The following is a 27,906-nucleotide window of genomic DNA, read 5'->3' on the forward strand; positions in this document are numbered from 1 at the left end:
CCCCATCCCAGCATAAAGGTTAGTAGATAGGTGCATATTTTTTAGAATGTTAAAAGTCTGTAACTATGTAGGAAGTCAACATTAGAGGGCATAATAACATCAAGTTATCATTCCAGTGCAGTAGAGCTATGTGGCTATCACTTGTATTTGCCAAGTGTTTGTGTATCAAAGGGTCAGATGAAAAGTGTGAGCAAAATATCAAGAACAGGAAAACAAAATGGAATTTAATAAGCCTTAACCATCTTTACTTTCTTCAAGTATTATCAACAAAACAGTCTCACTCTAATACATTTTCGTAGTGACTTATAATGTTAGTAGGTATTTCTTGCATTATCTAATTCAGTTATAAGCTTTGCATACAGTTCTTTTCCAGATGTTTGCTATAATTTTTTTCGAGCATAAGTTACCCCTTCCCTGGCTAAAAGTCATGTTGATGCAATTTGTGAGTGGTGTTCATCTGCCTCAGAGTCTCTGTCATGATTTCATAGGAACAGAGTTGCCTGTAAGTCAAAACTGTAAGAATGGGCAAATCTTACTCAGCCCTGTGTGGCACATCTGGACAGCTGTGTCCAGTCCTGGGCTCCGTGGGACAGGAGGGACAGGGAGCTCCTGGACTGGGGCCAGCAGAGGCTGCAGAGATGATTCAGGGCCTGGAGCATCTGTGCCAGGGAAAGGCTGAGGGAGCTGGGGCTGTCCAGGCTGGAGAGGAGCCCCAGCTGAGAGGGGCCCTCAGCCCTGGGTGTCCCTGTGTGCAGGGAGGGCTCCGAGCAGGGCCCAGCAATGGCACCAGAGCCACGGGCAGGGACTGAGCCCAGGGGGCTCCACTGACAGGAGGCACAACTTCTGTCCTGGGCAGGGACTGAGCCCTGAACAGATTGTCCAGAGAGGTTGTGGAGTCTCCCCACTGGGGACATTCCAGAGCCATCTGGACACAATCCTGTGCCCTGTGCTCCAGAATGGCCCTGCTGGAGCAAGATGACCCTCTGTGGTCCCTTCCAGTCTCACCTTTTTTTTTCTGGGATTCCATGATCATCCCCAGCATATCTAAGACAGGAAAAGGGATGCATTCAGGACAACAAAGTTAGGAGAACTGCATAGACTCAAGAATATGGAGGCATAAATGGAACTCCCCAGGAGCTTAGAATACTTAGAATGCTTCCCTGTATTGAAAATAGGCAGCAGTTGGCCAGTTTTCAGGAAAAAATTCTTCACAGGAAGGATGATTGGACATTGGCATGGGCTAAACAGGAAGGTGGTGCAATCACTGTCCCTGTGAGAATGGTGAGGCCCTGGCACAAGTTGCCCAGAGAAACTGTGGCTGCCTCATCCCTGGAAGTGTCCAAGGCCAAGCCTTGGAGCACCCTGGGATAGTGGAAGGTGTCCATGCCTATGGGAGGGGAGTGGAACTGGATGGGCTTTAAGGACACTTCCAACCCTAACTATTCCATGATTCTTTGATTCTTTGAGTATTATGGTGAACATGCTCTGTCCTCCCACACATGGACACAGAGTTTTAGTACACATCACCATCCTCACAGGAAAGAATTTCTTCATAATATGTAATCTAAACCTACTCTCTTTCAATTTTAATCCTTTCCCCCTTGTCCTGTCACTCCATGCTCTTGTAAATAATATCTGGTAACATCTAAAAGTCCTGCAGTGATTTTAGGTAGAACCCAATTCTCAGTTCCTTTGGCTATGTTCACATGGCTGTGGAGATGTAACCATGAAACTACTGCCAGGTTTTGGGAAGGCAGGCCAGCTGTTTTGCTTGAGAGAAAGATCATTAAGTGAAACTCTTTTAAGCTCATTTTCCTGCCACGTGGATGGGTTCTAGTGCTCCCACCCATTCCACCTGCACTTCCACCTGCACAAAGCCTGTTCTAGGAAGGCTGAATCTTGCCCATAAATCAAAGGCAGATGAGATATATTTACCCAGAGTTGGCTGCAGTTAGGTTACCTGCAGAGGAACTGCAAATGTGAAGAGCTGCCAAAGATCCTGGGAACATTCAAACCAGCAACAGAGAAATGTAGCACTGAATAGTTTGGAAATGATCATTTTAAGAAGAATCATGGCCAGTAGGAGATGTGCTTTACACATCTGATTTGGGTGGGGGGTTGTGTATGGAATAAAGTCTCATTTTCCTCATCCATCACCTTTGTGCCTTGTACCTTCATTAGTCCCAGTGAGGTTGCAATAATAAGTGATAATGGAGAACACATTCCCTGCTGAGCTGTGTCCCCTTTGGATCTTGTCTGAGATCAGCTCCTCCTTCCCCTTTCCTCATTTGCTTTGATTCATCTTTCTTGCCAAAGAAATTTGGAGGCAGATTTTTCCAGCTGCTCCCAAAAGAGTGGGGAAGTGTGTTATTGAAGTTGACGGGAAGCATTCTGTTCTCCACACATCACAGCCTGTTCCTAAGTGGGAACACTGCCTACCTCCCAAATTTTCATCCATATCATTCCTGAGACATGTTACCCAGCACATACTGCAGTAGCTCCTCTGTACACTGTTCATTTCTTCTGTGCAAAGGAAAAACTGGATTTTTGAGCAAATTCTGCATTTGTTAACATGTGATCTGATTTATTACTGTCCTGATGATGACATTAGTTTGCACTCTGTAGCTGAACATGCAGGGAGGTCTTACACAGGGTGTAAAGTGAGTATTGTTGTGCAAAGAGTGAGAAAAGGCTGTGGTACCACAGCTGAAAACACAGGGATGGTATGGTGAGAGTGACACAGCAATATCACACTCACAGAATTGTTTAGATTTGAAGCCACTCCTTGAGATCCTCTACTTTAATTCTACTTATTCTTTCTACAGTAATGTGTATGAAACAGTTCTCCTTTGAAATCTCCCTAATATTCTGAAAATTTATAATGCACATTAACAGAGTAGTATTAAAATATTTTCTACAAGTAATAGGAAAGCTCTTTTTTATAAATAGATATTTTTCTTGAACACCATTGGGGGATGATTTCTGACAAATTCCTCCTCCCTAAAGAGGAAGTGAGACAAAATAGACACTTGAAATCTACCATTTAATTAATGACAGCAATGCACATGTGCCAGGCATGGACTTTTTGGCCCATTTATTGTAGATATGTTGAGATTATTGTATTAAAATTCAGCGTATGTAGATACTGAGAAAGAGTGAGTCCTGTGAGGAGTGGCTGGGTGGAGAAAAAGAGGCCAAGCATGTTATTCAAGACAAATCTGAGCACACATCATGTGAAATGCAGACAGCAACCTGAATCCCAGGGGTTTCCAGTGCTCTCCACTGGCTGGAGGTGGGAAGAAGTGGACAGCAGCAAGGCACTGCACCAGGCATGCACCTGCATTCCTGATATGCCCAAGTGCCTGCAGCATTCCTGAAAATTGGATTTTGGCCTGTGCAGCTAAATGTAGACATCTTGCAAGAGCTAAAAGTAGATTCCAGCAGAAGGCGTCCAGCCTCCCTAAACAAAATCCCTGGGCTTTAAATGCAGCCCTTTCAAGAGGACAGAGCCATTCACCCAGAGCTGGTCTAGAGGAAAATGTAGGCACGGGGATGTGCCTGGAAGTTGCATCCTGTCTTTGCATATGTCCATGTAATCTATAGATCTGTTTTTAATTCTGTTCAAAAGCCTATGGGTAGTACTGTCCTTTTATTTTTTTTAGTAGGAGCTATGTAATTGTGGCAGATAGGTTGAAAGGATCGGGTAGAAGGCAATCTCTCCCAATGAATTACAGCTCTACTGATCACTGAGGAGTGGGAACATCTGTGCTTGCCCAATGAGGATGGCTATTAGAAAAGAGTGGGTTAGCTGGCTACAGTTATAGTTTGAGTTAGACCCAGAGTGTGCTGCAGGTTGGGATGGAATCTGCTGGCTGTGCTGTGAGGAGGTAAAGGATGTATGGTTGTGCAAGGGACAGACAGGGTGAGGTTTAGCCAGTCATGCAGAGAGGAGAGAAGAAGTCACAGCTGTGTGGAGCTGCCTGTAAGGGGAGGACTCAGAGTTGTCAGAAAGAAGGTATGAAAAGTTTTCTAATGAAGGACTGGTGGTGATGCCAGTCCAGTCTGTCTTGACATAATTACTGCAATGTGTAATTGCTGTTGTGAGGTTGTAAGCGAGGTGAGGTTTGGAGAGGGAGGTGATTTCTTTCATGAGCTTAATTCAGAGTGTCTGGAAGCCACAGACTTACTTCCTTTTTTATTTGGTGTTATTTAGTTGGTTTTTTTTCCTTTTTCTGGTAAGAATTAGGCAGTTCACTTGCAGAGCTGAAGTTCATTCCTGTAGTTATCTACTTGTTCTGATTACATTTGTCATATGCCTTTTTTATTAAATGGTTCACTGGCACTTTTATGTTAAACTGGTTTTCCCCCTGTGGGAAAAAGCTGAGGGAATTGGGATTGTTCAGCCTGGAGAGGAGAAGGCTTTGGGGTGACCTCATTGTGGCCTTCCAGTGCCTGAAGGGAGCCCACAGGAAAGATGGAGAGAGACTCTTGACAAGGGCCTGGAGTGACAGGACAAGGGGCAATGGCCTCACACTGACAGAAAACAGGGTGAGATGGGATATGAGGAAGAAATTGTTCCCTGTGAGGGTGGTGAAGCCCTGGCACAGGTTTCCCAGAGAAGCTGTGGCTGCCTCATCCCTGGCAGTGTCCAAAGCCACTGGTTGTTGGAGCAACCTGAGATAGTGGCAGGTGTCCCTGTCCATGGCAGGGGGATGGAACTGGATGGTCTTTGAGGTTCCTTCCAACCCATGCCAATCTATGATGCCACGATTAAAAAAGAAAAGCTGATTTAAAGATTTCTTTAAGTTTGTTTTTTTTTATTCCAAATCCACTGTGGCTTTATTGTTTTAAGGCTGGTATTGCTCTTCTGTTTTAAAAAAGTTTTTCTTTCACTTTAGTACAATTCTTGTCTGCATTTTTTAAAAATAAGAATTGCTTTATCATTCTCATAAGAAAAGTAAAGAAAATTAAGAAATTTGTGACTAAGTATTAGATATTTCCCTATGGAGTCTGTCAGGAATACTTGAATAAAAGACTGCTGAGCTTGGTTCCTTTAATATTCTAAGCTGAGGCTGCTCCAGCTGCAGGCGTTTGCTGATGGAATATCTAAGGGATCCATAGAGGATTAGGGTGTAAATAGAGACAGGACTACCTAGAAACGCTCATTCCAAGATTGTCAAGAGTTCTGAGTGCTAAGAGGGAGCCGTGAGTATGGTGCTCAGGGACACTGCTGAGATTCTCAATAACACTGGGAATTACCTGGGATTTACCCTTACTAGGCAGCTCATGTTCAGAGCAGGTGAGCTAAAGCTGCAGCTGTGTCTTTGAAAAATAATTAAAAAACAGAAGGAAGGAAAGCAAAGCAAAGGAGGCACCCCAAGGGATGGGTTTGCAATGCTGCTGAGCCTAATTGACAAACATGTTGTGCTGGTGTAAATTCCTCAAAGATTTCATAGAGCATCAGCTTCCCAGTTTAGCTCAATTTGGTTTGTGTCCTTGCTGGGGAACATGGTAAAAGAAGCTGGGACTTGATTCCAGCAAGCTCACCCTAAAAATCATCAATCAGCTCCAGCTTTTATTCACAGAGGGGCACAGGTTGGATCAGCTTAACTGCAGTGTCAGATTTAAATCACAAAGAGAGCAATTTAATGGAGACAGATTTAAAACATGGAGCTTTGTCATTGTGGGAAAAGCAAGAAAGGAGCAGTGAGAGCTGCTGTGATTTCAGCTTCTTCAGTAACTCTTGTTTACAAGTGAGAAGGAGTAAAAGAGTCCAGCCTAAGGTAATAATGGTTGGCATTTTTTTATTGTTTGATGTAGAAATGTCTGTATTAGGTTGTGACATACCTGCTGTGAGGAACTGAAAATAAACAGAATGAAGGTAGTTTAGTCTGTTTTACCACCTGCCATCAATTCCATATGATATTTTTATTGCATTAACCGTAAGTTGAATTTCTTTGGAGAAGCAGAATTAAGATGTGTGATTCTTGAGACTGTCCTGTGCAGAGCTTCAGTGATCCTTGTGGGTCCCTTCCAGCTCAGGATACTCTATGAAGTTATGATTTTATGATGGCAACTTTTACTGAGAGCAGTATCATTGCTCTTGTCAGCAAAGATAAGACATTAACATTTCTAAATTACAGGGGTATCTTACAGGTTTCTGCATAAATAGTAAGCAAATAATTAATTTATAGGCTCTCAGAGGACCTAAGGTTCTGTACAAGATTTCAGAATGATCTTTAGGTTTAAGTGAAAAGCTTTGTTTTATTTTAAAAACTTATGTATATTGTAGACAGTTGGACTATTTTTTATTTTGGAGGAAAAAAAATGCTCTGTAGAAATACAGTGAACTGCATTACTCTGAACTCAAAAGTCCTACATTATAAAAACTGTGTTTCTAAGTTTAAAACTGACATTGATGCTTTGATGCATTGAAGTGACTTTCTGGAGAAAAATCACTATGAGAGGTCGTTTGTTGCTGAGGTACTGATTTCATGCAGTGTAACTCCTCTGAGGTGATGAGGTTGGGAAATGATTTCCCTGGTTTTCCTCCTCAAAGGGCATTATTTAGGAAGCATATCTGAATGCACAGGTGGATGTGTAATGCCAGTAGGATTTGGGGAGGTATTTAGTAACTGTAATTATGAACTACACAAGGACTGAGAGGCCTTGGTTCTCCTGGATTGGCCTCCAGCTTCCACTTCCAGGCAGCACAGGGATAACACAGGTGCTCCCCACGTTTCACCTGCACATTGAGAGAAATAGGTGGAGTTCTTTCTTGAAGGGAAGTTCTTGCAAAGCTTTCAGGGTTTGGCAAGCAAGACAAAAATCCTTTTCCATCATGGTCTTACCAGGGCCAGCGAGGGGATTGTCCTGCTCTGCTCTGGGTCAGTCTCACCTTGAATATTGTGTTTGGTTTTGTGTGCCAGAATATAAGAAAGATGTAAAGCTGCTAGAGAGTGTCCAAAGGAGGGACATGGAGATAGTGGAGGGCCTGCAAGTGAGGCCACACAAGGAGCAGCTGAGGACACTTGATCTGTTCAGCTGGAGAAGAGCAGAGTGAGGTCAGAGCTCACAGCAGCTTCCTCACGAGGGGAAGAGGAGGGACAGGCTCTGATCTGTGCTCTGTGTGACCAGGGACAGGACCCGGGGAATGGCTGGAGCTGTGTCAGGGGAAGGTTAGGGTGGATATTGGGAAAAGAGGGTTGTGGGGCACTGAACAGGCTCCCCAGGGAATGGTCACAGCCCCAAGGCTGCCGGAGCTCCAGGAGTGTTTGGACAGAACTGTCAGGGATGCACAGGGTGGGATTGTTGGGGCATCTGTGCAGAGCCAGGAGTTGGACTGGATGATCCTTGTGGGTCCCTTTCAACTCAGGATATTCTGTGATTCTATGATATATTTACCTATCAAACTTGGATAGGGTTTTTTGCCTATGACTTTTCAATATATCTAGACCTACATTTTATCTGTGCACCTCATTTGATTTCCATCAGCTTATCTGGTTCATGTCCAATTCCTGCTTCTCATGTGATTCCTCTTCAGTTTCTGAGTCCGGGAATAACCATATTTTCTGTTCTTGGAATAGTCCTGAGAACAGATTGATGCATTAGAAAAATCAGTTGGAGCCCTGATTTCTGGGCTGTCATTTCTTTGCCCAGTCTGTTTTCTAGAAATTATGATGTTGCTGAGGTCCTTTTGGCTTTATACAATCAGAGAGCTCTTTGGAAAATCCCCATGTCTCCAAACTCTATTTGAATTCAGTCAAGGACGCTTACTCAGATGTTAGGAATTATCTCAAAAGGTTCTGGCAATTGCATCCTTAGCAACACAGTGCCTTAATTCCCTCCTATATAAAATTGCATTCATGATTCTTATCCAGTTTTTGAGCATATTTAGAACAAACAGCGTTGTGATTTTTTTTTTTTCTTGTTTGCTAGGAGAGAGCAGATCTTAAGTGTGATAGGAATTGTTAATAAACTTTAAAGAGCCAATTTACTAGCAAGTAATTTGAATGTTAGAATCTTGACGTTATCTTAGCCCAAGATTTTGCACTCTTCTGTGGAAAAAACATTCTAAAGGAGCCAGAACCCATGACTGGCTTTTCTATTTCTATCAGACTTGCACTGATTGGTTCATCTGGTGGGTTCTTTGCCCAAGTAAATGTATGCAAAACCTTAAATCTTCCATTCCCTTTGCACTGATTTTGCAAAAAACAGAAAGCATACTTCTGTTCTTTATTAGAGCAAATAGAGCAGGAGTGGTTTATGAAGTTTTATGTCAACACCACTCACATTGGGAATTTGGTGTTTATCTTCCCTGGTTCAGCCTGCAGTGGCAGCATTGGATGTTCATGTGTCACTGCTTGAGCCTGGATGGAGGCCACAGCACTGAGATAGGGCTCAGTTCTTTGTTCCTCTGTGCTTTTTGCCCTCGCTCAGATCGGGAAGATTGAAGTGCAGGAGTAGCAGAGTAAATGCTGAAAATAGTAGAATTAATCTAATCTATTTCTAGGGATATAAAAGTACTCTACATTATTGGAACAGGCTCCTTCTCAAGACAAGCCAATAAAAAGACTGGGGTGCTTCCACAGGGAATTTGTTTACCTTGCATGTTTAGCTAAGATGGAATTAATCCTCTTCCTGCTCCATGATGCAAGGGGTTTTTTTTTGCAGGGAAAACTCATTCATTTTCTTTACCACTAATACTATTCTACTTCACAGAGTTGTTGCCAAACTTACAAATTTGTTAACAATGTTGTCTGTGTGATGACCACAGGCAGCCATCACATCCATAAGGAATTTATGTACTATTTCACTTAGCTCCTTTAATTAAATGTCTTTCAGAAGTAGATAATTGTAAAAAAATAGTTACAAAGATCGTAAATCTTTCCTTCAAAATTAAAAAAACTGCTTTGAAATTTATAGCTGAAGTGTTTTATGTACTGCTTTGTATTTCAATGTAGCATGACTGAAACTTTGTAAGAATCCTGGAGAGTTTCTCTTGCTTTGAGAGTAATGTTGAGAATGGAGGAGAAAACTGTATTCAATGTCTTATGTCATCAACAATTAGTTGGTCCTCTTCAGATATTACAAAAGAATGATCCTGAAGGTTGTGTTTAGTCCTGCGTGACTTATCACAGCAAATTTGAGTACGTTTACAAGAATGTAGTAAAATAAGGAAGTGAGAAAACATTGCAAAGAAAGGGAATAAAGAAAATAGAGGATGTTCTTCTAAATGGGGAATGGCTGAAACATGGGCAGATCTGTATTTCACTCCTTTCTGTGGAGATTATCCTGGGACTGCTAATGGAGAGAGTCTATTGACAAGGGCCTGGAGTGACAGGACAGGGGAATAGATTCCCACCGAGGGTTTAGATGGGATTTTGGGCAGAAATTCTTTCCTGTGAGGGTGGTGAAGCCCTGGTTGCCCAGAGAAGCTGTGGCTGCCCCATCCCTGGCAGTGTCCAAGGCCAGGCTGGATGGGGCTCTGAGCAACCTGGGATAGTGGAAGGTGTCCCTGCCCATGGCAGGGGGTTGGAAAGAGATGATCTTTAAGGTCCCCTTCCAGCCCCAGCCATCTGGGACTCTATGATCTGCATGTGTCCCCTGCTGGTATGACAGCCTGAGTGGTTATTTGGTGAGAAAATGAGAAGTTTCTCTTGCACGTGAGGTTTATTATACTGGGCAGGATTTGTTGCTTAGAGGGCTTCCAAGCTTGGATGAATGGAAAAGTGGGAGTGATGGAAGTGGGAGCAATGTGCCTTTCAGGAAGGTGCAGCCCAGCAATTACATCAGGAAAGGTTTTGCAGAGACCACTATGGGTGCAAAGGAATAACTCTGTCTTTTGACCATTCCAGCAGCATCTGTAAGAGCAGCAGCCTTCAGTGGGTGAGCATGTATTTCCTCCTTGAAGACCCTGGTTTATGAGTGAAAGTAGAACTATTCTGGGTTGTTGACAGATTTCAGACCAGCAGGGAACATGCCATTCTTTGGCTGTATGAAGGAGGAGACCACACTGTATTTTTGCTTTAGATATTCCCCTAAGACAGCTGGGGAGTAGGGATACTTCCATCAATGCCCCATCACACATGCACAGCATCCAAAGGAGGAAGAGGAAAGACAGGAGGGCAGCTAAGCTCTATCTCATTATCCACACACTCATTATCCTGCAGAGCAGCTCTACACCAGTGCCCTCAAGAACTACAGACCAAGGTGCCACAGTTTGGTCCTCATTAATTGATGTATAATGCCCAACAAGAAACCAGCCCTTGAGGAATTAATTAATTTTCATTTTCCAGTCTGTCAGTCATGTTGAAGAGATTTTGCTCACTGTATAGCAAGGTCGCTGTGACAAATTTTGACAAAATCCAAGTTCAAGTGTTTTTTGATTTCGCAAGCACATGAGCTCAGTGAGAAAGAACAGACTGAGATGACAAGGAGAACAGCCAATCCTGTTATATTTGTCTTTCTTATTACTGACTTGCCATGATAAATATGGAAAATTATATTTGGCTAGAAGGAGGCTGAGAAAGGGAACAGATGGCCACCAAAAGAATACTAGAGCAGCTAATAGTCACTGGCATATTTCCGGGAGAAAGATTTAAATCTGAAGCTAAGCAGAAGCATTATCCATTTTTTTCTGCTCAGGGCACTGTGCATGGAACTGCTCCTGCTATGCTCTGACTAGATGAAGGTGGGCTTCCTGAAATGCCTTCGCTGAATGGAATAAACTGCTCCTATCCTGCACTTAACAGCTCTCGCAGTAATGCTGACAGAAATAGTTGACAAGGTGGGGAAAATGTTTGTGTTCCTACTGTATTTTGAGTGAGAGAGTGTATTTGCTATGGCTTTTTCATGTGTTGCATGATTTAGGACCTGTGTTGTACCATATATTCTACAGGCTTCATTCACTGTTGAGAACAGAGGGAAAAGAATGTTTATGTGAATGAGGAGACAATGGAGTCTTTATTTTATGTAGTTGTGTATTTAAAAGTTTCTAAGATTTTAATGCATTTATGATTTCTATGGTTAACGTGGTACTGAAAAAATACTCTTGATATTTTGAGAATTATGCAAGTGTCATGATGTCTGATTTTATAGAATGCTGTAAACCTAAAACTTTGTGACTGTGGGCTAAGTGGTGGATGAGGTCCTTGTTCTTGGTCCTTGGTGGTACCGGGAATGAGCAAGGTGATCCAGGATTTGAAGGGCTGGAATAGCAGGAGATGATAATCTGGGATTGCAGCATTGGAGCTGTAGGACAAGGCTGAGTCCCACAGGAGCAAGGAAGCCAGGAATGAAATGGAGTGGAATAATAACATAATAATGCAGTTTTTCTTTGGAGTGCATCTGCCAGAATGAACTCAGCCACAACAGCTCAGCAGCAGAGCCCATAGGGCAGGGTTTTGCTAGAGCAGCTCTGCTGGATTACCTGGATCAAGACCATCAAATAAAGCCACTGGGTGGATTGTCCAGTAAATCCACCTGCTCCTCATTCAGCCACCAGCAGGACTGGTGTAGGCTCAGATCAGTTTTTCTACAAATATAAGTCTGTTATTTACCCCTTTGGGGGAATTTTATGAAGGTTGATCACTTATTGATTTTTTTTTTTATTGAATAAATTTCCTAAAGTGCAGTAAATCCTTAGTAAGTAGGTTTTGAGAAAGGGGAACAAAGAGGATCACAGATTTCCATGGTTAATAAAAGGCATGGACTAGTTTAGCTTTTGCACTGAGAAATGTCCACCTCAAAATCTTGTTAATCTTCCCCCACTGAATGGAAATTAAATGGATTGCAAATTCTGACAGCATATCTTGAAGCTCACTCACCCTCTTCCTTAGCTTTTGCTCAGTTTTAAAGATGTTTTTTGAATTTTTCATGCTATGTTAGTAAATCTACTTTAAAAAAAACTTAGTAATATAGATATAACTGCCTAGCTTTTGAAAAGTATTGCTAAGAAATAAAATGCCATTTTGGAGTGAAGATTCTGCAGTCTGCACAGGTATGTGAAGTCATTATTTCCTTGCTTTTCAGTGATAGCTTTTTCTTTATAAAATCCTGGCTTTGTATTGACTTGTAGGTAGAAAAGCACGAAGCAGTTAAGAAACTGCATTTAAATGAAATGTAACATTTTAATCAGCTCTAGAAACTGAAAATGATGGCTTTCTGGGAATGAAGTATGGATGAAGTGTGAGGAAAAAGTATAACATGAACTAAAATTAATAGTCATACTAAGAACTGGGCTGATATAATTAGTGTTTTGAATGTGTATCCCATACTCACCTTCATAACAAGTGTGATTGTCCTGTGAAATGCAAGATAGATAGATTACATGAGAAGACTGTTTGTAGTTTGTCTGGAAAAATACTCTGGCACTGAGTCTTCCATGGAATTATCATCTAAGAAATTCATACAAGGGTATTTGGTGCTCTGGGCAAACTGTTGTGCTCTAGGACATTGCTGTTCAGGATGCACTAGTCTAGTGGCCCTCTTCTGTGGCATTTGCTGTGCTGGTACTGGGAATATTTTGGATTTACAGCATATCATCCCTTAACCCTGGCTGCATGATCTCCAGTTCCAAAGATGGGGATTACTGTGTCCAGCAAAGACAGGTTTTAGTACTTCTTGCCATTCTCCTGTGCTTCACAGCCACCCATGATCCTTCATCTCAAGTCAGAGATGTTCTCAGTTTGTTCTTGATCTGAAATTTGCCCCTGCAGAAGGGTTTGTTTATTCTCTTGTGAACAGGAAGAGCACACACAGAACACTGTTTTTTCAAGCTGGTCTGCCCAACTTGAGTGGTGTCTTCCTGGCTGATGGTGAGATAGCTCAGTCTGTCAAAGGGCAGCATTTCCTCCATGTGGTCAAGTAGATCACTACACAGAGTTTTATTTCTATATTTAGTTTGGAGAGGTCTTTTAGAGTCTCTAATCTAAGTGTGTGTGTAAGGATGGATATGCCACAGTCTTTGGAGTCAGTCAAGAGGAGGCCATCAAGATGATCAGAGGGATGGAGCAGCTCTGCTGTGAGGAAAGGCTGGGATAATTGGGATAGTTCAGCCTGGGAAGGGAAGGCTTTGGGGTGAACCCATTGTGGCCCTCCAGTGCCTGAAGGGAACCCACAGGAAAGATGGAGAGAGACTCTTGACAAGGACCTGGAGCAACAGGACAAGGGAGGAATGGCTTCACACTGACAGAGAACAGGTTTAGATGGGATATGAGAAAGAAATTATTGTATGTGAGGGTGGTGAGACCCTGGCACAGGTTGTCTAACAGAGGCTCTGGATGCCTGGAGCTCTGAGCAACCTGGTCTGGTGGAAGCTGCTTGGTTTTTAAGGTCCCTTCCAACCCAAACCAGTATGGGTTTCTGTTCAGGGCAGGATATGCCAGAGCCATTGTCAAGGTATGTTCAGTTTGATCTCCCTGTTTGTAGCAAGGCTGATGTGCCCTGCCTATATCAAGGTCACAGTGTGTGTGTGTGTGTGTGTGTGTCAGTTTGCATGTGAGCATCCCTCACCCACTACAGCTTATATATATTTATGTGTGTCTATATCTATGTGTCTATGTGGCTATCTGCAGTGTATTGGCACAGGTGCAGCATCTAATCTGAGTTGTCCCTGCTTCTTCCAGGCTCAGACTCTTTCTGGAGCCCTTTGGACCAAACCCAGTGGGTTCACTCCAGCCTGTAGAGCAGAGCTTCAATCTACTTTAGCCACAGAGTTTTCATGGTCTAAATTATCCTAAAGATTTCTTCATTTCATTGCAGTTTGTTACTGAGCAGAAATGTACAATGCTACTTAGCATGTTTATTAAAAAACTACTGAAAGCACCACCAAACTCTTTAAAATGGTGAGCTGCTTAGTGCTTTCCCCATGGGTTTTTTTTTTTTGTATTTATTGCTAATACTCTCTTCCCATTGGAGCTAATGGGTTTTTTCTATATTTCAGTAAATTTAAACCCTAATTTTGTTTTTATAAAATCTGTACCACAAGCTGAATCAGTTTACTGCTGCTTTTAGCAATGTATGGGCTCACAATCTACATCGTGAGGCAGTTTAAAGCTGTCCTTCCAAGCAAACTCACTACCAGCTTCCAAGTACATATTTAGGGATGGCAGAGGGCCCCCTTCCCCTTGTCTGAGCACAGGGGCACACCAAGCATCTGAGAGGCATAATAACAAAATTAACTGTCTCTGCCCCAGCCCACAAAACAGCTGTTCAACTGAGAGAGGCATTGCCAGAGTGTAACATGTTTTCAGCAGATTTGTGGCCCTCTCTCACACTCTGTGTTGGCACAGGCACTGCCACAAAGGAGGGAAACACAGAAACCATGCAGGGATTCCATAATTTTTTTCCTCCAGAGTAGTTTTTATTAAAGCCTTGTTTCATGTTTGCAGTCTTCCCATGTGGATGCTTTTTCTCAGTCTCAGCTGACTGTTCAAGAGAGGGATCATCTGGGCTCTAACAGAGTCTTCCATCAGGTATGTGACTCTTCAGCTGGCTTCAAAAATACCTGAATGCTTGCTTTTTAAGTGATCTCATATAATAAATGAATATGGGCGGAGGCAAGTCCTCTATTCTCTGTCCTCTTCCATTTCCCTTGTGACTTTGACTGTCTCAAATGCCTGCAAGTATTTTGGTTTTGCTGTGTTCAGTAGCATTTGAGGCATTTTTTCTATCAAATCACTTTTGTTTCTTGAAGCTATTAGGAAAAGTCCACTGGAATCCCAGTTCTGAGGTTTTAAAGGCTATTCCATAGTATTGGAATAAAAAACCTACTCATTGAAGTTCATTGGCTTGAGAGCATTGCTCCTTTGCTTTTTGAGAAAATATCAAACCTCACATTTGTTGTCAAAAGCTTGCCAAATATGTTTCTATGCTTCCCTGAGGAGAAAAATGTCACAGGTTTATGTGGGTTGTAGCTTTAGCTCTCTGAAACTTGTTCTGCATTTCACAGTGCATAGTTGATCTATTTCAAATATTTTAAAATTTTTTTTACCAAAGAAATAGTCTACTTGAAAGAGTTTTTTTTCTGTTAAATGTGATGTCTCTGACTTGAGATATTGAAGACATTGATAAAAGACATACAAGACCTTCATAAAATTGTGTCCTTAAATGACTGACTGTAATTAGTAAATGATAGATAAGTGTTTTGCAAATAATAAATGGGAGAAGTTAGGAAGGACTAGTAATCCTGGATTATTTGAATGAGCAGAAGCGTTTATTTTTAAGCAGAGTTTACTGAAAGCTTGCCTTTTCCTCACTAATAACGAGTGCAAAAAAGGGATCCAGTCAAATCGAGCTCCATAGGAAATGAGGGGGAAGGAAATACAGAGAAACCAGTGCAGGGAAGACTTCCCACTGTGTCCACCCCTGGTGTTTGGCAGCAGTCCAGTCCCAGTTTCTCTTCAGCCACTGGGAATAGCTGATGATATTTTCTGCCATTGACACTTCATGCCTACTTATTACCCTATTTGGGCTTTATTTTCCCCACTCACAGGAGTCCTGCTGCCTGGAATGGCCGCTGGACTTCCAATCACAACCACCCTTTGCAGCTGAAGCAGTCGCTGCTCTGATGCTGGATGGGAGTGTTCTTGTGAGGAATCTCATTCCCTAAACTGTGCTGGATTACCCGGACAACCTCCTGCTGCCCATTAATACAGCTGGAGCTGCCTTAGCATCTGCTCATTTCCCCTTTGCCTTTAGGTGTCAGAAGCGAACCACACACATTTTCCGAGTATTTCAATCCCTCCAGTGTTCCTTGGTGTGGCACAGAACTGCTTGCTAGGTCGTTATGTGACATTTCCTTGTGCTTTCTATTTAGAGAGTCAGTCGTGGTGTCCTTTCCCTCCCACATCTGGAAGGTCAAGTGAAGCATGGTCTGGCTGCAGACACTGCAAACCCTCTCCCCTTTGAGAGCAGCCTGCCTCAAATAGCAAATAAGAGCTTGAAGAGTGTCCTCCCCTCTCTTCAGGTGAGTTATAAATCTCCTGAATATCTCATTTGCCTGGTGAACCAGCCTCTCTCTAAGTGCCACTGAGAGAGTGTCAGTGGCAAAGTGTCAAAAGTGTGTAAGTGGGGGGAGAAAGAAAGAAAGAATTAGAGACAAGTATGGAAAGATGTTTCGTTTTGAAAAGAATCCATTTTTACTTGCACACATCCTTAACTCAAACCCCACAGGCACCAAGATACTTGTATTGAAGTGATGTCAGTCAGGTCTTCTTGCAAGGACATGGTGGACCAAGCTTGCCTACTTGTTAGTCCATATCCCATCACCAGAGTTGTCCTTGTCTTGGCAACCATGTGCTGGTTTTTGAATATGGCTTTGGTACCCTTCTGACACTGAACCTTTTTTTTTTTTTGGTCTCCATCCAGCCCCCACTTCTAAAAGGACTTTCTCAAAGGATGAGAAATAAATAAAGGCATCATTTAGGTTGGAAGAGACCTCTGAAGGACATCTGGCCCAACCTCTCACTATAATCAGAGCAAACTTGGAGCAGGCTGCTCACATTATGATCCCTTTATCAAGTCCATCTCCCACTCACCGGGCTCCAGTGTCACAGGCCCTGCTCAAGGCAGGCACTGCTTTTCTCCCACTGGCCAATCCAGTCACTTCATCAGAGAAGACAATCAAGTCATTCATATACCATTTGTTGGCATATCCCTACTGGTTATTCCAAATCAACTTCGTGTCTTTCACTTGGTATGGAATGCTTTCCAAGAGGAATTGTTCCACAGCCCTCCAAGGCTGACCAGCATTGGTGTTGAGTGGTGCAGCATTGGTGCAGCATTTCTAGAGAGTCCATATACTGAATGAATCTGGAAGATCAACTTTCATCTCTCATTTACAGAGATTTATCCTTCCATGGTTCAACAGCCTTTAGTGCTTTTGTCAGAATTTGCTGTCTGAATAAGCAGGGTGTTCTGGTGCCCAAGCTTGCTTGTTCTCTCTCAGCATAAAACTGACATAGAGATTATTCAACCAATCCAAAATAAATATATTGCAGCTTTTTCTCTGTGAATATAGCAGTTTTTAATTTTTAAATTTTTTTTTTCTGCTTGGCAGGAAAATGGAACTCAAGGCAATTTCCCCCAATTTAACCTTCCAGACAGTGTTCCTGAGAGTGATACCAGAGTCCATACAAAACCATCTGAACTGGAGAGCACCAGCATCGGGGTCAAACTGCCTATGACAGCTTCAGGTAGAATATCCTTGGAATAAACTGAAAGGACTGGAGTGACAGGGTGCCTGCACAGATGAGGAGTGGGTACAGTCAGGACACTCGGGGACCAGAGGAGCCATGCTCAATGGCTGCTGAAATATTTAACAATTAAGAGCACAGCAATAGGGATGGGACTCAGTGATTTCTAATTATCCAGTTTGGGGAGATACCTAATAGGAGAATGATTTGACTTACACAAATACAGAAGAGAAACATGGAGTATAAAAATGTTTATTTGTCTAAGACTTAGGAGAGGTAGGTGACAGCAATATTCATTACAGGGATAAAATCCTTTCCCACTTCCTTGTGGCTGTGTCCCATTTTATTGATGTGGGCTAAACTGCATTTTGGGAGTTCTCAGATCTAGAAAGTTTCTTGACAGAGTTAATCTATTTCTAGAAGGAGTCTAGGGGAAAAAAAAGTAGTGGCCTTTTGCTTTGAAATGATTTAGCATCCCTGCATTGCTGGATGAAGATCTGCCACTGTTTAACAAAACACCCACACATGCATGCAACACATTGATTTATAATGCTCCTGTCTGAATATATATCCAGATTTAAATGATGGGAGTGGAGGTGTTAGGGCAGCTGAAATTTTATGCAAGAAGAATCAGAACTAGGAGAAAAGCAGATTTGGGCTCTGTTTAATTCCTAACCTCAGGCATCTGAGCTTGATGATTTTCATGAGAAAAATGAGTACTTGAAAGCTTTGGTTGACTAGACATTACTGACATTTTATAAGTATGGCAATCAAACCAATAAAAATGTAACTTTTCATGTGAATTATGGAGCCTGAGGAAGCAGATAAGACAACAGATGGGATTTTTCAAAAACATCTATATACATAACTTCCCTCACAATTAAATAATTTTTACCTAAACTCTCTTAAAAGTCTTGCTGACAGATGATGAATGCTTTATTGAACTTAATACTGCAAGCCAGAAAAAAAATAGAAATTTGTATGAAACTGTGGAAGCAGAGAAATCGTAGTTGGAAGGGAACTCTAACAGCTTTTCTCAATATCCTGTTCAAAGTGATGTGCTCTACTGTGAAATGTTCCATTGTAAAAGCACTTTGCCATCAGGTTTCTGACATTATATTGATTTTTGGTTTTATGTTCTTGTTTTCTGATTTAGAAGCCTTGAAAAATTTTAGAAACCAGTTAACAGTCTATGAGCAAAAAGAAATTTTCAATTATACAGAGCTCTGGTTTCTTGGCCTGGAAGCTAAAAAGATTGAAGGTTTGCCTGAAACGCAGAATAATAATTGTTATGATGATGAGCATGGTTCCTACTTAAAGGTAAGTGGAAAACTTATGATATTTTGAACTCAGGACATTTGTAGTGGTTTTATGTCAACTCTTAAGTGTTGTCTGTGAGATAAATGTTGTTTCTAGAAGATAAATATTCACATAGTGAAGACAATGCACTTTAAAGCTCAGGGGAGAATTCACTTCGTATGTCATGCAGGGTTGATACAAGGTAGGTGGGCTATGGAAGCATCACTTGGGATTTTCCTTGTTACCCTTATTTGATTTAGACTTCACCTGCAGCTAACCCATCATCTGTCATGGACAGCAGACTCTCACACACACGAGCTACTGGGAAGCCTGGTCTTTGCTGTACTCTTTGAATCTGAACTCCTTGTGTTCTTTTGAAGGTTTTGCATGACCACATTGCCTACCGCTATGAAGTCTTGGAGGTCATTGGGAAAGGGTCGTTTGGGCAGGTGGCCAAATGCTTGGATCACAAAACCAATGAGTTAGTGGCATTGAAAATAATAAGGAATAAGAAAAGGTGAGATATCTGCTGACTTTAAACCAGTACAATCATTCCTGTTATATAAAGGCAAACTATGACAACGTGAACAAATCCAAATCAAACTTCCTGTACATTCATTAAACACAGTGAGGGCAGAGTGAGGAAAGAGGATGTCAGGAGCTGGCCTGGACCCAGAGGAGAGACAGCCTAGGAAAGCAAGCACAGTTTCTGTAGGCTCACACGGAAGTCTCTCTATCTGTTGCACAGTGAATACACAACCCAGGTAACCAGCTGTGCAGGACTGAGAGTTGGGACAAGGCTCCAAAACCACATGAATATGCTGGAAGGCAGCCATCACTTGCTTGAACATCAAAAATTCTACACTGTAGCCCTAAGAAACCTGTTCCTGTTAAGTGGCTGGTTACAAATTTTTGAGCTTGAAGCAGAGTCAGTGAAACAGATGTTCAGCTGTTCCATTTTCCCCCTCAGTGAACACTAAGTGTAAAGATGCTTTTCAAAGCCCACTGTCTGGCTGTGGTAGGTGTGAAACATGGCCCTGTTCAAGGAAAGTGAAGCTTTCCTGTAGACTTGAGAGCACCAGGATTTTAGTCTGGATGCTCATTGGAAACGTGCTTCTGACAAGACAAACTAGGTACCCTGAAGTGTTATGTAAGGCCAGTGCATTTAGGCTAGGAATCAACTGTAAGAAATCATTCAACCCTGTTAAACACTAATTTTGAAACATTTTAATAATTGGCCCACCTGCTGATGTTACAGTAAGCTCGTGGTGTTTGTAGCATTTGCAGAAATAGAAATGCTACCCTGAGTTGTCACCATTCCGATGTCGTGTGATATTTCAGATTTCACAGCCAGGCTTTGGTAGAAGTGAAGATCCTTGATGCTCTGCTGAAGAAAGACAAAGATGATACTCACAATATCATCCACATGAAGGAATATTTCTACTTTCGCAATCACTTCTGTATCTCCTTTGAACTGCTGGGGTAAAGTACATTTTCCTTTACACATGCCTTGAGGAGAATTGTAGCTCTTGTGCCTTACAAGATTTAATTTTTATGTCTTCTTCAGAAGAATTGGCAGCTAGAAAGGAACACTGTCTAAATACAGACTGCATAACTGAGCCTTTGATCACCCAAGGTGAACTGAAAAAGGCCACGTTCAGACTTCACACGGGCAATGACATGATCCAACCCTTATTTTCTGTGCTGGGTGTTGAAGTCTTCTTCCCCGAAAGACCTGTGAGGAAAAGAGTAAATTCAGGACTGGTAAACTTCAGGGTATATAAATATGAATAATATCAAATAATTTAAAAATAAAACTACATCTTGCTGTTTATCAATCTTTGCTGCAGGGCAACTTAGGAGGAATTCTGGAGGAATTTTGGAGAAGTCTGATCATTTTATTCATCAGCCTCCTTGTAGTCAGGGAATCATACTGGAATTATCCAGGCTACCCACACTTCCCCAGCCCTTAGAATAAAAACCTCGTTGCTGCATGTGCTACAGCCCCTGCTGAAGATTCAGCATCATATGGACAGCTTGACCCCAAAGAAACCTAAATCCCTTGTGCTGCTGCATGTGAGTCTGTCACTTACAGGCACACAGGGTAAGAGGTGACTCCAGGGAAGACACAGACCAGTCTTTTCTGAAAGCTGCTATGGAAACACAGGGAAATGGGATAGCCACTATCTTTAGCTTTCTACAGAGGAGTTGAAGACTGGTTGTCATAGAAAAATGTTTGTCTGCTAAAATTTTCATTGCCTTTAAAATACCATGAAAAGCCTTTGATTTGTGATCTTTTCCTTTAAGTCTTGGCAACTTTAATTCCAAAGGAATGGGACGTGCCTGCCACCAGTGGACATTCCAGTGGGGAAGGCAGAAAGCTCCAGTTGGTCATGTCCTTGCAGACTTGTGCTAGTGCTGAGGACTCCTCTCACAGGGAAGAATTTATTCCTAATATCCAATCTAAACCTACTCCTTTTCCAGTTTGTAATCATTGCCCCTTGTCCTATTGCTATCAAAAATCTCTCCTCCTCCTTTTTATAAGCCACTTAAGGCACTGGAAAGCTGCAATGAGATCTTCCAGAGCCTTCTCTTCTCCAGGCTACTGGAAGTTGCTAAGATGTGATGGTCACAGGAGGGATATAAAAACCTAATGAGACCTGATTTGATGGGAGGGTTATCTAGAAATAGTTACTGCTGGTTACAAACCTTTAGACAGAAATTATTTACTCAAGATGCCAAAGCAAAGAGAAATGACAGCAAAAGGAGACAGAAAAAAAATTTATTGATTACTCAATGAGTATTTTTCTTGGTGAAAATCAGCACAGCTGCTTAACAGCAGAGAGTTTAGCAAGCAAGTTCACTGATTTGACATCTGCTTTAGATCTGGGAGGTGTTTGTGCCTATCACATGCAGAGCATCATTCTCAGGGAGGAAAATAGCTGTCATTTTCCTCTGCATGAGTCCTCCATGTGGGAAGACAAGCTCTTAATGCACTGGAAACTAATCATGCCTTTAAAAATAAATTCCCCAATCTCTTATCTGTATTCTGTCTGCTGCTTCTTCCTCCCCCACAGAATAAATTTGTATGAGCTGATCAAAAAGAACAATTTCCAAGGCTTCAGCCTGTCTTTGATTCGCCACTTCACTCGGTGTGTGCTGAGGTGTTTACAAGTGCTCTACCAGGAAAGAATCATTCACTGTGATCTGAAGCCTGTAAGTACAATCATTTCATCACCTGGTATTCTGCACAGCATAAATGAGCTTATCCTAGTCTTTATTGCTTGAGTATGATGTTTGTACAGAGGCTGTAATTTATTTCAGATTATGTTCATGCTGCAGTCAACTGATTATTACAATTGATTCAGCTCATTCGCTGAAGCATTAATGAGATTATTGGTTGCCAAAATGTATGCAAATATGAATCAAATTCAGGTAATGACTTTTTGCTTAGAGAAAAAGAGAAGTACTTGTAAAATTAAGTATTTCAAGATGAGGGACATTGTAATGTGAGGAGTATTCACAAGACAGCTTGTTTCAAGTTATCCTGTTAAGTCTAATTTCTTAGGCATAACTATAAAATTAAGTAGCCTAGTAAATGGCAAAGGGGTTCTGTGGAACAGTATTTAGGGTGTTCATCTGTTTCTGGAGGAACATCTGTCATCCAGTTCCATCTGCTGTATCTGCTAGGCATTCATGCTAGGTGAAACATTTCCATTCTCCTTAAGCCCTAAATATAAATTTTTGCAATTTTCTGAGATTTCTGAAGTATTTAATTCTATTTTCACTTCAGGTGAAAGTTTCTCTTGATTTCCTTTTCAAAAGGGCAAATGAAGCAATAAAGAAATAAGTTCTCAGGTAAAAATGCTAGGGATAAAATTCTGTTCTCACTTTGCTAAATGTATCTTGATTCAGAATTCTGAGAAGTCACATCCTGTCTGTACCTGTTGTCTTGCCAATATCTTTGCCAGACCAATTTGCAGTGAGAAGAGAGGCTTACAAGATAACCCAAATATCTGAATCAAAAACAATTAGCCCAATGGGAAGTGTTTCCAGGCAGCCACTGACGAGGAGTGACGTTGGCAGCAGTAATTAGTGTTAGCCTGTACTTAAACAGAGCAACATATTAGTGAAAATGTAGTGAGTTAACTAAAAGACAATTTTATTCTCATTCAACAATTATACAGTTTCATGAATTTATGTTGCCTGAAACTCACATCTGTTATCCCATCTGCCTCCTATGATATTTCTCAACACAAGGTAGAATATAGAGTTTGTCTAGCTTTTTTGCTAGGCAATCACTGCCTCCAAAGTCTGGTTTTCCAGTCGATCCTGGTTCTCCAGCTTTGATCAGCTCCCTTGCATTGTGAGGGATTTAGTATTAGAGACTGAGTCCTAGCATGAGCACGAAGGGATATCAAGCTGCAGAGAGGGGATGCTGCTTCTCTTACCAGACCCGGATTGTGGAAGTCAGTGCTTGCCTTGGCTTTCACCAGTAGCAGCTTCTCCTTCCTGGCACATGAAGCATTTCCTTATGAGCTAACTACCCAGGAAACCACTTCATCATTATGTGGCACCCACCTGGGAAGTGTTCAGTCCTCCAAAACCCTGACATACCATCACTGTAAAACTGGTTGATAAAGGTAACCATCTGTCTCCTGAGGAGTGGAGAAGGAAATCCTTCATTTAGACAGACTTTTAATGAGGATAAAACTCAGTTCTGCAGAGGAGAGCTGAAGGCTGTGTTTGCTCATGAGAACACATATCCCTGACCTGGCTGTATAAAGATCACTTCTCCAGCTGGTATTGCAGGAACCCAGTGCTGTACCTATCTGCACCGAGCTAAGAATCCATAGGACCTTGCCTCATCCGTTTATCTGTCCCTTGACACCTGTGCATCACACAGGTGGAGAGGGCTGGGCTGACACAGTCTGGAGCAAGCAATGCAGGGAAGAACTGTGGAGTGTGGTTCCTTCATGTGCCCGGGGCTTTCTGTGCTTACAAAAGGATGGTTCTGGTTCATTCAACACAGCACAAAGGCGGGTGCAATTTGGCTTTTACTAGATAGCAGCCTTGAGTTTTGGGAGCTCACTGGCTCACCTGCAGCCTGGGTACCTTTCTAAATCTCCTCTCTGCTTTGCACAATTGCACATTATTGGCTGCCTTCTCGTGTTAGCAATTGCCTTCCAAAAGAGGTCGAATTTTGAAGCTCTCATTATGCAGAGAAGCGTGACTGTGATTTGCACTCTGATTTTTTTTCCAAGTGTTCACTAATTTAATATGGTGCTAAACCCCTCTTTTCCTTGTGATTTTTTTTCTTTTTTTTTCTTTTTTTTTTTTTCTTTTCTTTTTAGGAGAACATACTATTATACCACAATGGGCAAGGCTCAGTCAAAGTTATTGATTTTGGATCAAGCTGCTATGAAGACCAAAGAGGTTTGCAGAAAAGTCAAGTTGATGTAATTTTCTTAATAAGCTTTCTTAATTTTAAATAATATGGAAAAAACCTATTTCTTGGATTGGGCTAATATATTGACCTATGTCCCTAATTAGAACACTGTTCAGCCACTGGTGGAGCAAATACTGGTCAAGACAAGTAAGATATTAACGTTCTTTTTCTTTGTCCCAAGCCTGATCAGCTTCTCTACTCCTGTTGAAATCAGAATTGCACTTTCAGGAGTGGTTAGCTGGAACAAACTTAAGAGGATAACCAAATATTACACTTATCAAGAGGTTTGTCAGGTTCAGAGAGCCTTTCTCTGAGACAGTTAAATTATAATTGGTACTGTTTGTACAAATACCATAGGGAAATGGGAACTGTGTTTTTAATTTAGGAACTGTTGATTGATGCAAATGGAACACCTCCAAATAGGAAAGTGAGCATGGATTAGCTGAATCACAGCACTAGTAGAACAATTTCCTTCAGTGAAACTTGTTGAAGAACAACTTCTAACAGTGGAAAGTGTATCACCCATTACTTCTTGGATGGGATTAGAAAATATTTCCAGAGCCTATGTGAGCTATCTGTGGATAGACAGATCTATGATTCCTGAACATATGCCACTTTTCTGTGAAGTCTGCAATTGACATTTCAGTCCTAATTGTGATATTTTGCTGCTTGTCTAATTTTTGATCCAGTGTACACCTATGTTCAGAGCCGCTTTTATCGCTCCCCTGAGGTGATTCTTGGTCATCCTTATGCTATGGCTGTTGATATGTGGAGCTTGGGCTGTATCATAGCAGAGCTTTACACAGGCTATCCACTGTTCCCAGGGGAAAATGAAGCTGACCAACTTGCCTGCATCATGGAGGTAACTTTTGGGATTGGTTTGCATAACTATTTGATAAACTGTACAATCAGAAACCTCAAATAATAATGAAATATGATTGGCTGCAGCCTTTCAGAGGGAGGTTTAATCCAGCCAAATGGCTCTTTGAGCCGGGAGGGCCCCCCCCGAGCTTCTTTTCCTCCAGGCTGAGTTCCTCCAGCTCCCTCAGCTTCCCCTCATCAGACTTGTGCTCCAGCTCCATTCCCTTCTCTGGAAGTGCTCCAGCCCCTCCATGTCCTTCCTGAAGTGCAGGCCTAGAACTGGACACAGGATTTGAGCTGTGGCCTCACTAGTGCCATGGAGAGAAGGACAATCCCTGCTCTAGTTCTGCTGGCCATGCTATTTTTGATACAAAGACGTGTACAGGAACCCCTTAATTCCCTCCACAATAAGAGGAAATATTTTGCAGACATTTCACAGTAAACTGCAACATTCAGCTTCCTTTCACAAGGAGGGCAAAATGCCACATCTCACGTGATGCTTGTTGTGTATCTTTATGAAATGAGGAGTAACTCTATGAATTCATTTCCTATGAAGGTATTGGGCCTTCCACCAGCTGATTTTATCCAGGCTGCATCAAGGAGGCGAACATTCTTTGGTAATTTCTTCTTAGTATTTGCCCTTTCTGGATCCCTCCCTGGTAGTTAATCACTAATAGCACTGGTAGAAAGTAGGGTCAGAGATCTTTAGCAAGTTCCTAGCTGATAAAAATACTTCCAGGAAGAGGCATGGAAAAAAAGCAAAAAGATAAAATGAGGCCTATAAACAAACCTGGAGCTCTGCTCTTCATGTTTTATGAGCCTCTAATTGCCAAAGTGATAGAGAAGTTGCTCCTTAAAAATATTGTTGTTGAGAGGAATGCAGTGGGCTCTGGGAACTAATTTTCATTGTTCATTTCTCTGTGTAAAATTTGGGTTTGGAAAAACCAACCAAGTATAGAATGTAGTCTTTAGGATGTAACCAGTCCTGCTTGTCACAATTCTGGCAGATTATCAATCCAATGAGGCAAAAACTGGAGTTAGTGGGATGGCAGATACTGTTTGTATGTATACAAACAGTATAATTGTATAATGGATACTGTTTATGCAACTTTTTAAAGTGTTTAGTGAAGATTTTAAATGTAATTTTCTTGAGGTTGTCTGTTGTTTTTTTAAGATTCCAAAGGTTTTCCTAAATCCGTAACTAACAGCAAGGGGAAAAAGAGATGCCCAGACTCCAAGGATCTGAGCACAGTACTGAACACCCATGATGCTGGTTTCTTGGACTTTTTGAAAGGATGCTTAATGTGAGTTCAATGCTGTACACAATAAGCTTGTTTTGACTTTGCTTTCATTCTTTTCTGCCTTTAAAATCTTTATATCTGTTATGTTTGGCTTTTAATTTTTGGTGGGGTGTTTTGGGTTTTTGTTTTCCACATGGCATCATTTGTATAACTATTACTATTGACACTTTGCTATGTCTTCTTTAGCAGTGACTTCAGATTTCTTTCTAGCAGTTCAATAGCACTTTGCTAAAGAAATTCTAAAGGAACTGCTAACTTGTGGTTACATGGGAAGGGAAGAAAAAATCATCCCACTCTGTTTCACAAGAAGGTTGCTTTCAGTGTTCTCTGTTTGCTGAGTCTGTGTGAATCATTGATCCATTTTTCTGGCTGAATCAGGATTTTCAGAAAATTATTTCAGTGGAGCAAAAAAACCAAACCTTAAACAAGGAATTTTGGGTCTCTACCCTATTAGAACCAGGAACTACGTATTAAAAATATTTTGATGCTGCAGAGGGTTTGATCAGCACAGTGCTGGTGTAAATAGGCTTCAAAGGATGGAGATAACATAAGATTTTTCCATGGTTTTGGGATAAAAAGGTAAAATTATTTTATTTCAAAAAAATGTTCCTCATGACCTGACTTCCAAAAGGCAAGGCTGAATCTTTTGCCTTGTGTATTAATTTTCAGATAGAAATAGTTGAATAATGATTTGTCTCCCGTGGATTTAAGGTGGGAGCCTTCCCTGCGCATGACTCCTGATGAAGCGATGAAACACGCGTGGATCCAGGAGCCAAAAATATTCCGGAAAACACAGGCTCCAAGGAAGATGAGTGATGGCTCCTTCTCTGCACTGGAAAATAGGAGAGAGACTATTCGTAAGCATGTGCTACCTCAGAACTAAGTGCATTTATAAGTGTTTGGGGTTTTTTTGTGTTTACTGTCACCTGCCTGGAGTAAGGGCACGTGAAAGTGTGGAGATAATGGATGACCACTGAAACAGGATGGGAAAAGGCACCATTCCTCACTTGTGTAGAACTGCATGCCTTATGTTTTAGTTCAGCTGCCTGCAAGATTGGAAGTGCTAAAGATTCACATGGAAAGCCCTTTTCCCTCCTGAAAGCAAAACAGTATCTGACATCATACTGCATGCCACTTTCAGAGCAAAAGAGTGCAACAGTGGGGTTTGCAAGATCCCAGACAAAACTTTCACCTGATTTGCTGGGAGTTTGTGTCAATCCTGTGTTTTACCTGCTGTTAAGAGTCTGCAGTCTTAACCTCTCATTTACATGATTTATTGTTGCAGAGAATCTCTGGAAAAATGCAGCTGACAGAGTGAGAAGTGAACTGGCTGACAGGCTGACTCCCTTCACAGGCACAGCAGAAAGTGATGTGCAGAACACAAGGAAGCATGCTATTCCAGAGAAATATTTGGAAAACCACATGGAAAAGCCTATTAAATATGATCAGGCAGAAGACAGTGGTGAAAGAGCTCTTCCAAAAACTTCTCTTTTTTTCCCACCAATTAAGTAACACTCAGCACAAGCTATGATTGGCTCAGTTGCATACCTAGTGTATTTTGTAGGTATTATTTGTACTCAGGAATATAAGCTATATCTGTCTGTTCATGGGCTGTGCATATTGTAAGTATATTTAATGTTCTTTTTACCCTGAAATCACCTAGTCAACCAAAACAGAATTTGAAAACCATTCCTTTTCCTCATCTACATCCTTGTGATCAGAGATTCTTCACAACCAGCAGCAATAAAATGGAGACTGTAGAGGTGGAGAGTGGCTTATTCTTGGTGTCATAACAGAC

At 41.6% G+C, this 27,906-nt stretch overlaps 1 protein-coding gene across 2 annotated transcripts; it reads left to right on the top strand.

The window, feature by feature from the left end:
* DYRK4 (dual specificity tyrosine phosphorylation regulated kinase 4) lies at positions 1-27,868 on the top strand. Of its 2 annotated transcripts, XM_014869932.2 has the most exons (15): positions 1-18; positions 10,648-10,789; positions 14,394-14,477; positions 15,821-15,970; positions 17,063-17,198; positions 18,355-18,518; positions 18,878-19,014; positions 19,839-19,979; positions 21,575-21,713; positions 23,852-23,933; positions 24,636-24,808; positions 25,364-25,424; positions 25,982-26,111; positions 26,820-26,965; positions 27,394-27,868. In XM_014869932.2, exons 2-15 carry the CDS (start codon positions 10,766-10,768, stop codon positions 27,618-27,620), a joined length of 1,794 nt encoding a protein of 597 aa, XP_014725418.1. In that variant the 5' UTR covers positions 1-18; positions 10,648-10,765; the 3' UTR covers positions 27,621-27,868. The 2 variants fall into 2 exon arrangements, with proteins under 2 accessions (XP_014725418.1, XP_014725419.1); XM_014869933.2 differs by lacking the exon at positions 1-18 and having other exon boundaries at positions 10,409-10,789.
* The last annotated feature ends 38 nt before the right edge of the window (positions 27,869-27,906 follow it).

Source organism: Sturnus vulgaris, chromosome 5, assembly GCF_052056855.1.
Source record: "Sturnus vulgaris isolate bStuVul1 chromosome 5, bStuVul1.hap1, whole genome shotgun sequence".
NCBI lineage: Eukaryota > Metazoa > Chordata > Aves > Passeriformes > Sturnidae > Sturnus > Sturnus vulgaris.